The following is a 13,858-nucleotide window of genomic DNA, read 5'->3' as shown; positions in this document are numbered from 1 at the left end:
TCTCCCACCTGTAGTACCGACACACGCTATCAAACCAGGGCTGTGTGTGACTGTCGCGAGACTTACAAGTCCTTTTCATGCACTGAGCAGCTGTACAAATGGTGTCCGTGAATGAGTTAATAGCATCATCTATATAATCTGGTAGTAACAGAGTACATTGTTCAAAACAATCAACAACATGTGGCAGTACAAGATTATCCCTGAACTGTTGTAGTTTCGCCATGTCCCACACATAGTGGCAGTTTTCACGAGGCGCACGTGCGGCCCTTGCTGTCTCAACGGGAATCTCCTGATCACGTGCTTGAAATGAACAAGATAGTGGAAGGTGTGAGGATTCTGCCCTGGACACAATATCAAATGTGTTACAGTGGAAGAATAGACTGTTGGATACAATAATGTAGTCAATTACACTGGAGCCTGAGTGACCGATGTCAGTATAATCACCTATACCTAAATCCGTACCACAGCGACCATTTAGAATAGACATATCGAGAGCGGCACACATATTGACAAGATATTTTCCGGCATTGTTTACAATGTTATCACATGACACTCTATCCATGTTGGTACTATCAGACATAACTGACATATTCTCGTCACCTTAAACCTCGGCGATATCATCATCAATTTGATCAGACAGTGTCCCAGTCCGGGCGTTGAAATCCCCGCCTATGAGGATGTGTATATCTCTGTTAAGTGACCCAATAACTTCTATAAGTGAGTTGAAGAATAGGTCAAACCACACTTAGTTTGTCTGTTATTAAACCAACTTGATCCTGGAGGATTGACATATACACAGCAAATAAGAATGTCTTTCTCAAGATTAAATGCACTTTTATCTAAAGGTAAAAATATAGCATTGTCTGCAATTCTGGACCATTTCACATAGACACTGATGGATTTTTTCACAATCACAATTAAAAATCCCGAGAATCGTCCTCTGTCTGCTCTTTTAATTGCATTTAGGCTGTAGGCTGTAAAGTTGTGGAATATCAAATCAAATCATAAGTCCCAAGCAAGAGAATCTGATGGCACACAATTTCAGTAGCGTGTATGGCCACCATGTGCGTTGACAACTGCCACACAACGCTTCCGCATAGACCTTGTGATGCTTGTGAACACATGTTTTGGAAGACGACGCCATTGTTGCTGCAAAATGGTGCCAATCTCTTGCAAATTCTGTGGTTGGTTCTGGAGAGTGCGCAGACTTCTGCCAAGAGCATCCCAGACGTGTTCGATGGGATTGAGGTCGGGAGACCTTGACGGCCAGTCCATGACGTTGACTCCCGCATTCTGAAGGAAATTCCTTGTCAAAATTGCTGTGTGGAGTCTGGCATCGTCGTGTTGGAAGATCAAACCGGGTCCATGAGCTGCCATTAAAGGCAGAAGTTCTGGTGCCAGTACCTGGTCGCGGTAAGCAGCAGCGTTGAGGTTGCCACGGATGACAAGAAGCCTGGAACGTGAATTGCCACAGAAAGCACCCCACACCATCACACTTCCGCCTCGAAATCTGTCAACTTCCTGTACACAACACTGGGCGTAACGTTCATGACGGCACCTCCACACTCTCGCCCTACCATCAGCAAATCGAAGATTAAATCGGGATTCATCACTGAAGACAACTTGATTCCAATTCCTCTGAGTCCATCGTAAGTGTCGCTGTGCCCACAATTGACGTCAGAATCGGCCCGCAGTATGGCTGTCGTGCTTGAAGGTGAGCAGTTCTCAGACGGTTTCGAACAGTTTGCGCACTCAGTCTACCCCTAAACAGTTCATTTCTGGTTGATGTAGCCGTCAAAAATCGGTTACGGAGGTGACGTAAGACAATCTGACGATCCTCTGCATGTGACGTCACACGTGATCGACCTGGCCGAGGGCGATCAGCGGTGGTACCCGTTTGCTGTAGACGCGTCTGTAAATCATAAACAGTCCGTCGACTACAACCCATCGTCCTTGCGACTTCAGCTACTGACGTTCCCGTCTGCAACATGCCGATGGCACTTTCACGTTGCACATTTGAAAGGCGTGGCATGACAAATGGCCGTAAAGACTTTTGTTTTCTTGTGTTTTTCATTTTTTCTTAATGACTGCTAACAAGTATGTCTGAAAACACATGCGGTATTATGGCCACGTGACCAGTTGCACGTGAAAAAACACTTTTGTCACTATAGTGCTGTGCACATGATTTTGATTGATTCACATGCACAAAAACGGGTGTTATCTGAAGACAATACGTGGCCATTACTGTTTAAATACACAATAAGGGCCCACAATGGTAACTGGTCAAAATGTTAAAATTTTAGGATTGTGAAGTTTTTAATTTGGTTCAGTGTATTATGGTGTGGGTTTTCAAACACCTGAGAAAAATGATCCAAAGCCATTGGTGGTAGCAGTATCTCTTTTTATTCTTACATGTACCTAGTAACATTTTCCTATGCATTAACATTAGCATTAATAATTGAGTAGGTTTCAAAATGACCGAGACAGTTTATTCTCTGGTATTGGTGGGATTTTTAATCCAATGATGTGAAATCTATTTCCACCAGACGCCCCAGCAATAATCACCGTACCTACCAACAAGAACGTGATAGAGAACGCTAGACCTGACATAGACTGCAGCAGTAACATCACACCCGGCAACCCCTCAACAACACGCTACAGGTGGACAGGTCCAGGAGAGTATAGCAAGGATGGGGCTGTACTAGACAGGCTTGTCAACAGGAACCAGGGAGGGATGTACACCTGTACTGCCACCAACACTGCAGGACTGTCGGATACGGCCCAGGCCAACATCAATGTGCAGTGTCAGTATCACAACCTCTAACAATGTATAAGCATGTTTTGAATACATTTAGTGCCCCATCAACTTTAATTGAAAATGGGCTATGCGTTTACAATGTTTAGCAGCATTGTGCAGTTCTCATGGAAATATTCAGGACAGTCGAGGCTTTGTTGTCATCAGCTTCTGTACCTCATCATGGGGTAGCCTGGTTGTTACAGCATTCACTCACATCTGTTCAAGTTTAGCACTTGCCGTTTGTCTAAATGAAACTGTGAGATTCTTAAAACTGATAAATATCATACATTTTGAGCTCGAAGACCAATAGAGTGGTGTTTAATTAAACCACTGGATTCTTCTTGGTCTACCAATCTGCCCTAGCCGAGTTCCTCTTTACTACAAGCTTGACCCCACTGCAACAGGCACAGGGAACATGTGTCTCCTTTTGCGTTGATGGCAGAGTTCACGTACAGAGGTCGGTGCTTACCCTTTTCGCGAACACCTGGTGTTATCACTGATTTTCAGCAGTATATTCATGCTATTTTCACCACTATTTTGCCTTTCAAGCCCAATGAAATCTATTTCAGAGGATAATCCAGGTCCATTATTCTCTGTCCGTGATGATTTATGTATACAAAAACAAACTAATAGCTATCACTACGCAGATGCTCCAGTAATAGCCGATCTGCCTCCTAATAACAACGTGATAGAGAATGCCAGTCCTGACATAGACTGCAGCAGTAACATCACACCCGGCAACCCCTCAACAACACGCTTCAGGTGGACAGGTCCAGGAGAGTACAGCAAGGATGGGGCTGTACTAGACAGGCTTGTCAAAAGGAACCAGGGAGGGATGTACACCTGTACTGCCACCAACAATGCAGGACTGTCGGATACGGCCAAGGTCAACATCAATGTACAGTGTGAGTAATTACTACATTGCAATATCTGTAGTCCACATTGTCTTAACAGGACTACAATGTATACGTTAGTCTCCAGTTAAAAATGTCCATATTCAAGTGTAGTGTAAGTATAGCAGCAAAGCACATTTCCACAGTCTATATATGTTATAAACATTAACGAAACACACATGAATTTGGGTGTGCTGTGTATCAGCCTTTGGCTACCGCCTATTTGAACCAGTATGTGTCTATTTTTGAAAATGTTCGTGCACATGTCACCCCACTGTTCCAGGCACTGCTACTTGTCAGTCACAACCAGATCGACTCGGACACGGGATTGGAATTGGAGTTGGAGTTTCGCTGCCTGTGGTACTTGTCTTAGTTGTTATCATTGTATTGATGTGGCGACGAAACCATGAACTCATTGAAAAGGTTAACACAGGTAATTATATGACTTGTAGCCATATGTGTTTCTTTGAGCAGAAACGTTCATGCTTTACAGTAGTTACTTTACAGTAGTGTTAAAGGTAGCAATTGAAGAAATGGCTGAGTGTAGGCTCTGCCTCTCAGGTGGACAGTGCAGAGCAATACAATGTTTACTCAACTGTTTGTTTTGCGAGGTACACATGCAGAAGGGTATATTCCATTGTGACTTATTTTAGCCACGTGTTACTTTAGACTTTCCAGCCGTTTAATAATACGCGATGACTTAAGGATATTCGTGTTTTGTAAGTTTAAACTTTTTGAAATATTCCTACTTACGAAGGAGACATTGGAAACCATGCAGTTATAGATATAGTTATAGATCTAGTTTTATGTTAATGTTACATATATTGATTTAGGATTACATGCATTTATGTCAGGACCAATACTCCACTTACAGATCAAACAGAAACCATCGAAATACAGTCACAAGGGTAAGATGCACAATATCTGTCTCAGTCAATTAATCATAGAAATAGAAAGCGTCAACGACAGAGAATTATCAGACTCCAGTATCCGCCAAAACATCAGACGCTACGTCAGATCATCAAATATATGCGCGTACAACATTCTCACTCAATTGGACAAACTCCTGTCAAAATCGCTTTTCAGTGGACGCAGATCCCTTTTTAACAATCACCGACAGCATTTTCTTCAAATATTTGTTTTATGAGATTTGATATTTTGGTTGTCTATGTGAAGTGTATTGAACCAATGATGTTTTCTAACGTTACATTTGTTGGTTTGTTCTAGACACAGCACACCAAACCAAGGTAACTTCATCAATGTCCAACATATAACACTGCAGACGCAAAAGTTAGATTGTTAGTCTGTCATCTCATTATAAACATATACTGCGCCAGATTACACGCAGCGTTAGTGTGACGTGACATTGCATTCAGTAATTCAACTATACTTGAGGTTTGGAAATGGTAATAAATCCTCTTTAATCATTTAAAACACAAAAATATAAGCAGGTTAAATAGCACCCTTGGACATCATCAGTCATTAAACTTAAACGTGTTCCAGAAGAAATCAGTGATCACTCACAACTTCACAATATTCGCTTTTAACAATTATATATGGATTAGGTTTTTTAATTGTAATACATCCTGCTAATCTCTGTTAAGTACACATATATGCAGCTTGAATAGCACATGTTGACATTAGCAATGATTAGATTGAAATGTGTTTCAGAACGGCAGTTTTCTAATATTATCGAACGAATCACATACCATTTCTATGCAGACATTACTGGACATTAATTAGTATTATATGTATTACTCTTCATGGTCATGATATTGTGTTATATTTAAGTAATGTCACGATAATCATATCTTACTGATGCGTTCAATTATTTTTTTTGAAGATGGAGCCTATGCAAGCCTTGATGAGCACGCCCCTCAGAATAACGAATATGAGAAACTGGACATGGCAAACAGCGAAAAAGGTTGTTACCATAATTTGTTTATATCGAGATATTGTTTAAGGCTTCACCCAGGCGGGGATGGGTTGGTGGTAGGGGTAAGGGGTTCTTGTGGTCTTTGGCATCTCAATAATCAAGCCATATGCTGGCGGCCTGTAAATAATCGAACCTGGACCAGACAATTCAGTTATTGATATTACTAGCAACGGTACACGCCGTTGGGATACGTTAACACGCCATCAACCTTGTCACCGAAGATGACCACCAGATCCATTTAGTCACCTCTTACGACCAATATATGTTTCTATCGAGAGATTCTAAGTCTCCAAGGAGCCTTGATTGGGGCAGCATTTTAATACACACGGGTTTTTTGTATGCTCTGTATTATTGTCTCTATACAAAAAGCGAGTAGGAAATATTTAAGGAAAATGATATCAGTGATTGTTAAAAGTGTTCTGCTCGTCTACTGAAAAGCGAGTTTGAGTTTGTCCAATTGTGTGAGAATGTTGCACGTCCATATATTTGATGACATGACGTAGCTTCTGATGTTTGACACAGATTGTTTCCTTTCGGGAACACCTGTTGACATCACTGATTTTCAGTGATCAGTCATAAATAAACAAGGGGCGGTCGGGTAGCCCTGTTGTTAAAAGGTTCGCTCGTCGCGCCGAGGACCCGGGTTCGATTCCCAACATGGGTACAATGTGTGAGTGAGTGAGTGAGTTAATATTTAAAGTCACATCGGCACTATTTCAGCCATATCGTGACTTGATCAAGTTAAACATTTAAATTATATATAAAAACCTGTCGCCGAAGGACAGTAAAACAATTAGCAATATATCACAGATTATAATTTTAAAAACTAATTTTAGAGCAATAAAATGATCAAATTATATCAGACGACACAGTATAAAAACGGGCTGTAGATCGCCAGCAACCAAAGTTCGGCCACCATACTAGGGACCATGGGGACTTACGGTACTTCTGCTACCTACATGGTCCCCAGCAGGATTGACACCATCCCTCGGGCTACAATGTTTGAAGCTCATTTCTGGTGTTCCTCGCTGTGATTTTGCTGGAATTTTGCTAAAAGCAGCGTAAAAGCACTCACTCACTCACTTATTCATAAACATGTTCACCATTATTTTACATTTTACGCCAAATTGAAACTGTTTCTGCAGATAACGGAGACTGTTAATTCTCTGGCGTTGACGCTTTCTACTTGTTTGATAAATTACCTTAAAGAGATATTGTGAATCTTACCCTTGTGACGGTATTTCAATGCTTTCTGTTTGATCTGGAAGTGGAGCATGAAGTCCTATCATTAATGCATGTAATCCTAAATATGTGTTTATAACATTTACATAAAACTGTGTTTGTTTAGAAAGAGCAGTATGGGTTCCAAGTCATCAGATAATAAAATTACTTAACGGATGGAAAATCAAAGTAACACGCGGCCTAAATACGTCACAATAGAATATACTTTGTGCACATGCACGTCAACAGAACAACATCTTGATTAAATGTACCAAACAGTTGGGTAAACACTATACTGCCCTGCCTTGTCCATGTGTTACGCAGAGCCTACACGCTACCAGGATACGCTCACCTTTTCACATACACCTGGTATCATCACTATTTGATGGTGATTCATAAACACATGGTCATAATATAGTCGGAATCGTACAATCCACTCTGCTGTATGCAGATATTTCTATATGATATGGAAAGGGTTTTAATGCTTTATTGACTTTCTACCTTTACCACTTATCACGTAACCAGTTGAAGTATTTACAGTAACTACTGAAGGTACGTAGGCTTCTGCTTAACTAAACACATATGGGTACAAGTCACATAATTACCTTTGTTAACCGTGTCAATGTGTTCATGGTTTCGTCGCCATATCAATACAATGATAACAACTAAGACAAGTACCACAGGCAGCAAAACTCCAACTCCAATTCCAATCCCTTGTCCGAATCGATCTGGTTGTGACTGACCAGTAGCACTGCCTGGAACAGTGGGGTGACATGTGCATACACAATTCCAAAAATAGATACATTAGGGTTCATATTGGCCGTAGGCAAAGGCAGATACACAGCACAACCAAATGCATGTGTGTGTCGTACACAAACACGGAAGTGAGGTGTAGTCTTGTAACTGAAGCATTCGCTTGTCACTCTCAAGACCCTGTGTCGATTGCCACATGAGTACATGAGTGAAGTCCAATTCTGATGTCCTCTGCGGTCATACATGTATATCCAAAAAAATTCTTCAAGTTGCGTGAAACCATATTCACTCACTCACTCTTAAGTAACACAGACAATCGGTAATGTTTTTCTGTGACATGCATATATGCCACATGACAATGTTTTCCTTTTCCTGCTCAGAAAGTAGACATGAAAATAATTAATACTACATAAAACTCACTTGCTGGTGAAAGTCTGTACAGCAGTATACTTTCCCCATAGGAGTTATTCATCCTCAGTGCATATGTCCCGTAGTCCCTGGAGTGTACAATCCTGACAATAAGGACTGTCTGTAAGTCTGAGCTGAATACAGTGTAGTCAGTAGCGTCGTCTATATTATCCAGGTGCCCGCTATCATATCTCCACCAGGTGAAATGTGGCAACGGGTTGGCTGCAGCTGTAGCCATCATGGCAGCTGTGTCGTTGATTTGTCGAATTATTGTTGGACTAAAATCCTTCTGCATATCTCGTTTTGGACGATCTGATCAAATGTAAAAGATCTATGTTTATAATTACAGGAAAATGGAAGAATTTTATTGTTTGAATATATTATCTTTAATAATTTCATAATATCAAGAATTCTTTTTCTAATCTCTTATTCATCTGTATGATACGTGTTCAGTGAAATTCTGCTGATTATCACTGACAGGGACATGCAAGGAGTTCTGTCTCTTTTCAGCTGTCACTTCAAATACAAAATTACCTGCAGAAGATAACTGTACAGAAGTTTCATCAATAAATACTGTTATCGATTGTCCATGCTCACCATTTCGTGGATACCTGGTGTCATCACTATATTTGACAGTAACTAGCATGATTTTGAAATTGTCAGAATCTGAATTGACTTTGTTTTTGCAGATATTCTTATGACTACGGAAATGGCTTTGTGGCTATTATATACTTACACTACACTTGAATATGGATATTTTGAACTGGACTCTAACGTATACATTATAGTCCTGTTGAGACCGCGTGGACTACAGATATTGCAACGTAGTAATTACTCACACTGTACATTGATGTTGACCTGGGCTGTGTCAGACAGCCCTGCAGTGTTGGTGGCAGTACAGGTGTACATCCCTCCCTGGTTCCTGTTGACAAGCCTGTCTAGTACAGCCCCATCCTTGCTGTACCCTCCTGGACCTGTCCACCTATAGCGTGTTGTTGAGGGATTGCCGGATGAGATGTTACTGCTGCAGTCAATGTAAGGACTAGCGTTCTCTATCAAGTTGTTATAAGGAGGCAGATAGGCTATTGCTGGAGCATCTGTGTAGGTAGCGATAGGGATTAGTTTGTTCTTAAAGTATAAAACATCAACGCCGGAGAAGAATCGGCCTCGATTATCCGCCGAAACAGCTTTCATTGGGCGTGTAAGGCAAAATAGTGGTGAAAGTTACATGAATGGATTACTGAAAATCAGTAATAACACCAGGTGTTCGCGAAAAGGGTAAGCACGTGTAAGCACTGATCTCTGTACGGGAACGCTGCCTTAATGGCAATAGGAGAAATATGTTCCATGTGCCTGTTGCAATAGGGCCGCAGCTGCATTAAATGGGAACTCGGCGTGGGTAGATTGGTAGATCAAGCATTAATCTACGAGCTCAAAATGTATGATGTTTATCATTCTAAGAATCTCCCAGCTCCAGTTTGACTAACCGCGAGAACTAAACTTAAACAGGTGTTTAGTTTGGCGAGTGAACGCTGTAACAACTAGGCCCCTGACTACTGACAAAGAACAGAGGCTAATTCCATCAAAGTATCGACTGTCATGTATATTTTCCTGTGATGCTTAACACTGTAAAAGCATAGCACATTTTCAATGAAAGTTGTCGCGTTACTAAATGTATTCAAGATGACACTCTAATGTATTGTGAGTAACTGTGGTACTTACAGTGAATATCAATGTTGACCTGGGCTGTGTCTGACAGCCCTGCAGTGTTGGTGGCAGTACAGGTGTACACCCCTCCCTGGTTCCTGTTGACAAGCCTGTCTAGTACAGCCCCATCCTTGCTGTACCCTCCTGGACCTGTCCACCTGTAGTTAGTCCTTGAGGGGTTGCCGGGTGTGATGTTACTGCTACAATCTATGTCAGGACCAGCGTTCTCTATCACGTTCTTGTTAGTAGGTACGGAGGTTATTGATGGGGCGTCTGGAGGCAATAGATTTCACATTATTGGAATATGAAACGCCAATACCAGAGAATAATCTGTATCGATTATCAGCCGAAACGTATTCAATTCGGCGCAAGAGGCAAACACCGATAAAGCATGTCCCGCCCCACCAGTCACCCACACAATTCTCATAGAAAAGTTCGTTGTTAGAGCAATACATGTATAACATCATTGTGATGTAGCCTATATATGTCAAACAATATATTTAACTATACACTATATACATCAGTAGGAATTATAAATTCTTATCTTAATAATGTAATAAGCCAACACCTTTAACTATATACTGAAACATTTATACAACTGAGGATATAAAACAGGTATCAAGACATGGACATCAGTACCCATGTCACTTGATTTATGTTATTAGTGATTTCAGACATATGGCACTTACCAAGAGTTTGGTGTATCTAAAGAAAACTGTACAGAATAATGACAACTAATTACTCAACTTTACCTAAACAAAAACAAACCCCCAATAGCATCTCAACACTCTGGAAAATAAAGATTATGACGTTTGATACAGTGGTGGAAACCATAATCAGAGATTTTCGATGTGTCTGGGATTTGAACACGCAATCAATGGATCATCGCAAAACTAAGGAACTCATACCTGCATAGCGACTTCCGGCGCCTGAGACTACTGGGCATCTCGTTGGGTGTTTTGAACAGTTACATTTAAAAGTAGTTACAGACACTGCTAACATCAATGTCTTGAGATAATCGTCTCTGGTGTATGAAAACACCAACCAAAACAGAAACACAAAATTCATACATAACAGACGCTCTTGAATCATCGCAAGTTTACCTTTACATCAGATATCAGTCGTCCCACGTCGGGATCACAATAGTGCTTGAAGGAACGCGGTCGTACGTGAGTAAAAGCATGCTTACACTGAACGGTTACATTGACTTGATAAGTGTCCGACAGTCCAGCAGTGTTGGTGGCGGTACAGGTGTACATCCCTCCCTGGTTCCTGTTGACAAGCCTGTCAAGTACAACCCCGTCCTTGCTGTACCCTCCTGGACCTGTCCACTTGAAGCTTGTTGTTGAGGGGTTGCCGTATGTTATGTTCCTGCTGCAGTCTATACCAGGACTGGCGTTCTCTATTACTTGTTTGAATGTGGGAACTGAGGTAATACCTGGCCCATCTATGTTTCAACAATAAAGAATCGTGGTACGGAATGAAACACTGAACGTATATGATTGTATGTGTATGTAGCAGATGACAAATATACAAATACCATACATATAGAAAACCCAGTTTACGAATTACCTGCCATTAACGAGGTACTGTTCTTTTGTTCAACAGTTGTGAAATTCTGATGAATAAAACAACCCTGTCAAAATTGTGATGATCTCCGACAATTTGCTTGAGATTGTGAAGACCTGTTGTGGTGGCGCTAGCAAACAAATATTTAAGTTGAATGCCTTCAATCAAAGCGCTTAACGTGGAAGGACATGTTCAACTGAATGCAGTCTGAATTTTAGGCACTGTTTAAGGGTGCTTGTATTAAAATATAATGTATCATTCAAGATAATTGTTTTGTCATTGTAAAACACGTTATGATTAAAAATACACGATTAATTCAACAAACTGTTTGAACATGATAATATACATGGTTGCTGTTTTCTACTATACCAATCCCAGACTGAGTGCTTTCAGCATTCCCGTATTTGTCTGTATATAGTCACTTCATCTAGCTTTACTCATATTCGTGTCGTTACCACAGACACCCGTTCTTTTTTGTACATACGTTTGATATACTTACATAGCACATCCAGGCTAATGGTTTCACTGTTAATGCCTTGGTGCTGACACCTCCAGATATCACCATCATCTGTACTGACTGATGTGATATTTAAGAAGAACACCCTGGTCTGTCCACTCACACACTCACAGGTGTACCCAGGAAGATTGTTGAACTGGCTGCAGGTACCAGCATTGACAGTACAAGGAGTAAATGACACCCCTGTCCCTCTTATAAAGTACAGTCCTCCTTGTAAGGAGCCACTACCAGTGACGGTACAGGTAAACTGAAAGGTCTCATTCCTGACAGCAGAGGAGGACAAACCTTGTAGCCTCAATGTCTGACCTGAAATTGCACAGATAGAGTTATAAATTGTTCAAGTCATGGTTCGTGATCCTTTTACGAAAGTCTGTACCGCAGCTAGACGTGAAACTATGAGCACGTACCTTTCACGTGGGTTATCCATAATCCCGAATACAACAGTATCATCAGAAGGAATGAAATCATACATATTCTCATTATAACTGCAAACCTGAGTGGCTACATGTATGTGACTTTTATAACGTGTTTAAAGTGGTGTAAGAAATGCTGTTCACTGCGACAGCTATTTACGTGCCCCTTCCAGGGACAAAGAAATGCGGTTGAGATGTAGGCCAGCTATATCTTGTACAACGGGTCGGGTGTATATTGCGCATTCACCCACAAACGTATTCACATTGTGAAATAGACAGCTAGTTTGACACGCGATATGACCAGCTTTCAACGATATGCGTTAAGCTAGTTCAGACGCCCGTATTACTCTAAGGAAGTACAATGCACCTTGTAAGAAGCCACTGCCGGTGACGGTACAGGTAAACTGAAAGGTCTCATTCCTGACAGCAGAGGAGGCGAACCTTGTAGTATCACTGTTTGACCTGAAATTGCACAGGTAGGGGTAAATATTGTTCAGACTATTGTTCGCGATACTTCACAGTAGATGGAGTGGAAACAGTGAGTACATACCTTTCACGTGAGTTATCCTTAATGTAGAGTGAAGCACTATAACCAGAAGGAATGAAATCATATGAGAGAGAGAGAGAGAGACCAACCGACTCCGTTAGTCGCCTCTTTACACATGGGTTGCTTTTCACGTTTGTCGCCTCTTACGGCAAGCATGGGTTGCTAAAGACCTATTCTACCCTAGATGTTCACGGGTCCCTTGATTCAAACGCTAGTTTGGTCAAGTAGCCTTGGGGAATTGGATACTGCGGACACACCACGGGTTAGATCACTGTGTAGTTGAAAATAGATGGGGATGACACGCGATAGACAAGCTTATTAACGACCTCAGAACATTCACACTTTACCATAGAGGCATATAGGGGAATCTCTCACGATGGTAATAGTTTTACCAAAACGTGACACGAATAGTATTTAATAAATTTTACATAATTACCCAAATATGGATTTATTCATTATGAAAAAAACGGTATAATTTAATCAACCTTCCACCCTCAAGTTCTTTCCTGCAGTGACATTTCAATGACGTACAGTGATGTTTCATTTGAGAAAGTTGCGGCGCTGCACCACACTGGCCTGTTGTAAAACACATTTAGCTCAAGTTTGCGAAAGGTAAGGCCATATCTTTGACATTTGGACTTTTTGTGTATCAGTCTAGCCTGCAACACATCATTAAAGGACAAAAGACACTACAAATTATTCATGAACTATTTACATCCATGATGTTTGTATGTTTAAGGATCGGTTTCTTAAACTACTGATGTCACTCCTTGATGTCTACAAGCAATGTGTCACATTTAGTTAATTTCTCCAAATGTCTATCGGGGGCACGGGTGGCCCAGTCGTCTAAGGCGCCGCGATTCGCTGTGCAGCGTTGCGTCCCCTGGACACGCCAGAAACCTATGATTGTGGGTTCTAATCCCGGTTCACCCCGATTATGTTTCTAGGTTTGTCAGCACCATACCTGTGCTCGTGGGTTTCACTGAAGTGGTAAACGTCTGAAACCTGCATCACTTCGGGCTTCCCTCCCACATTAAGCTGACACGCCGTGATATAACTGGAATAATGTTAAAAGCAGCGTTAAACCCAACTCACTC

The 13,858-nt window shown here is 41.3% G+C and overlaps 2 protein-coding genes across 3 annotated transcripts; one reads left to right on the top strand and one right to left on the bottom strand.

The window, feature by feature from the left end:
* Positions 1-808: 808 nt before the first annotated feature.
* On the top strand, positions 809-6,788 carry LOC124151272 (B-cell receptor CD22-like). The gene is made up of 8 exons (XM_048383328.1): positions 809-845; positions 2,547-2,804; positions 3,445-3,702; positions 3,974-4,123; positions 4,565-4,598; positions 4,918-4,937; positions 5,534-5,614; positions 6,772-6,788. Exons 1-8 carry the CDS (start codon positions 809-811, stop codon positions 6,786-6,788), a joined length of 855 nt encoding a protein of 284 aa, XP_048239285.1.
* LOC124151269 (hemicentin-1-like) lies at positions 6,539-12,289 on the bottom strand. Of its 2 annotated transcripts, none has more exons than XM_048383369.1 (8): positions 12,209-12,289; positions 11,784-12,107; positions 10,905-11,162; positions 9,874-9,988; positions 8,848-8,990; positions 8,021-8,320; positions 7,453-7,602; positions 6,539-6,887 (listed from the first exon to the last, which is right to left on the bottom strand). In XM_048383369.1, exons 1-8 carry the CDS (start codon positions 12,279-12,281, stop codon positions 6,850-6,852), a joined length of 1,401 nt encoding a protein of 466 aa, XP_048239326.1. In that variant the 5' UTR covers positions 12,282-12,289; the 3' UTR covers positions 6,539-6,849. The 2 variants fall into 2 exon arrangements, with proteins under 2 accessions (XP_048239326.1, XP_048239325.1); XM_048383368.1 differs by having other exon boundaries at positions 6,542-6,887; positions 8,848-9,105; positions 9,731-9,988.
* Positions 12,290-13,858: the final 1,569 nt, after the last annotated feature.

Source organism: Haliotis rufescens, unplaced genomic scaffold (assembly GCF_023055435.1).
Source record: "Haliotis rufescens isolate VD_foot unplaced genomic scaffold, xgHalRufe1.0.p SCAF_47, whole genome shotgun sequence".
In the NCBI taxonomy this organism is placed as follows: Eukaryota; Metazoa; Mollusca; class Gastropoda; order Lepetellida; family Haliotidae; genus Haliotis; species Haliotis rufescens.
This window is presented reverse-complemented; position numbering and strand designations above follow the sequence as displayed.

What these genes read in the sequence shown, in the direction of transcription:
- LOC124151269 (XM_048383368.1), bottom strand. Translation starts at nt 12,281, where the DNA reads ATGAGAATATGTATGATTTCATTCCTTCTGATGATACTGTTGTATTCG. An exon ending in GTACAGACTTTCACCAGCAA is followed by an intron (nt 7,603 to 8,020) that starts GTGAGTTTTATG and finishes CCACTGTTCCAG; the next exon opens with GCAGTGCTACTGGTCAGTCA. An exon ending in CATTGACACGGTTAACAAAG is followed by an intron (nt 6,888 to 7,452) that starts GTAATTATGTGA and finishes CTCCACTTCCAG; the next exon opens with ATCAAACAGAAAGCATTGAA.
- LOC124151272 (XM_048383328.1), top strand. Translation starts at nt 809, where the DNA reads ATGTCTTTCTCAAGATTAAATGCACTTTTATCTAAAG. An exon ending in AAATGCACTTTTATCTAAAG is followed by an intron (nt 846 to 2,546) that starts GTAAAAATATAG and finishes TATTTCCACCAG; the next exon opens with ACGCCCCAGCAATAATCACC. An exon ending in GGCCAACATCAATGTGCAGT is followed by an intron (nt 2,805 to 3,444) that starts GTCAGTATCACA and finishes ATCACTACGCAG; the next exon opens with ATGCTCCAGTAATAGCCGAT.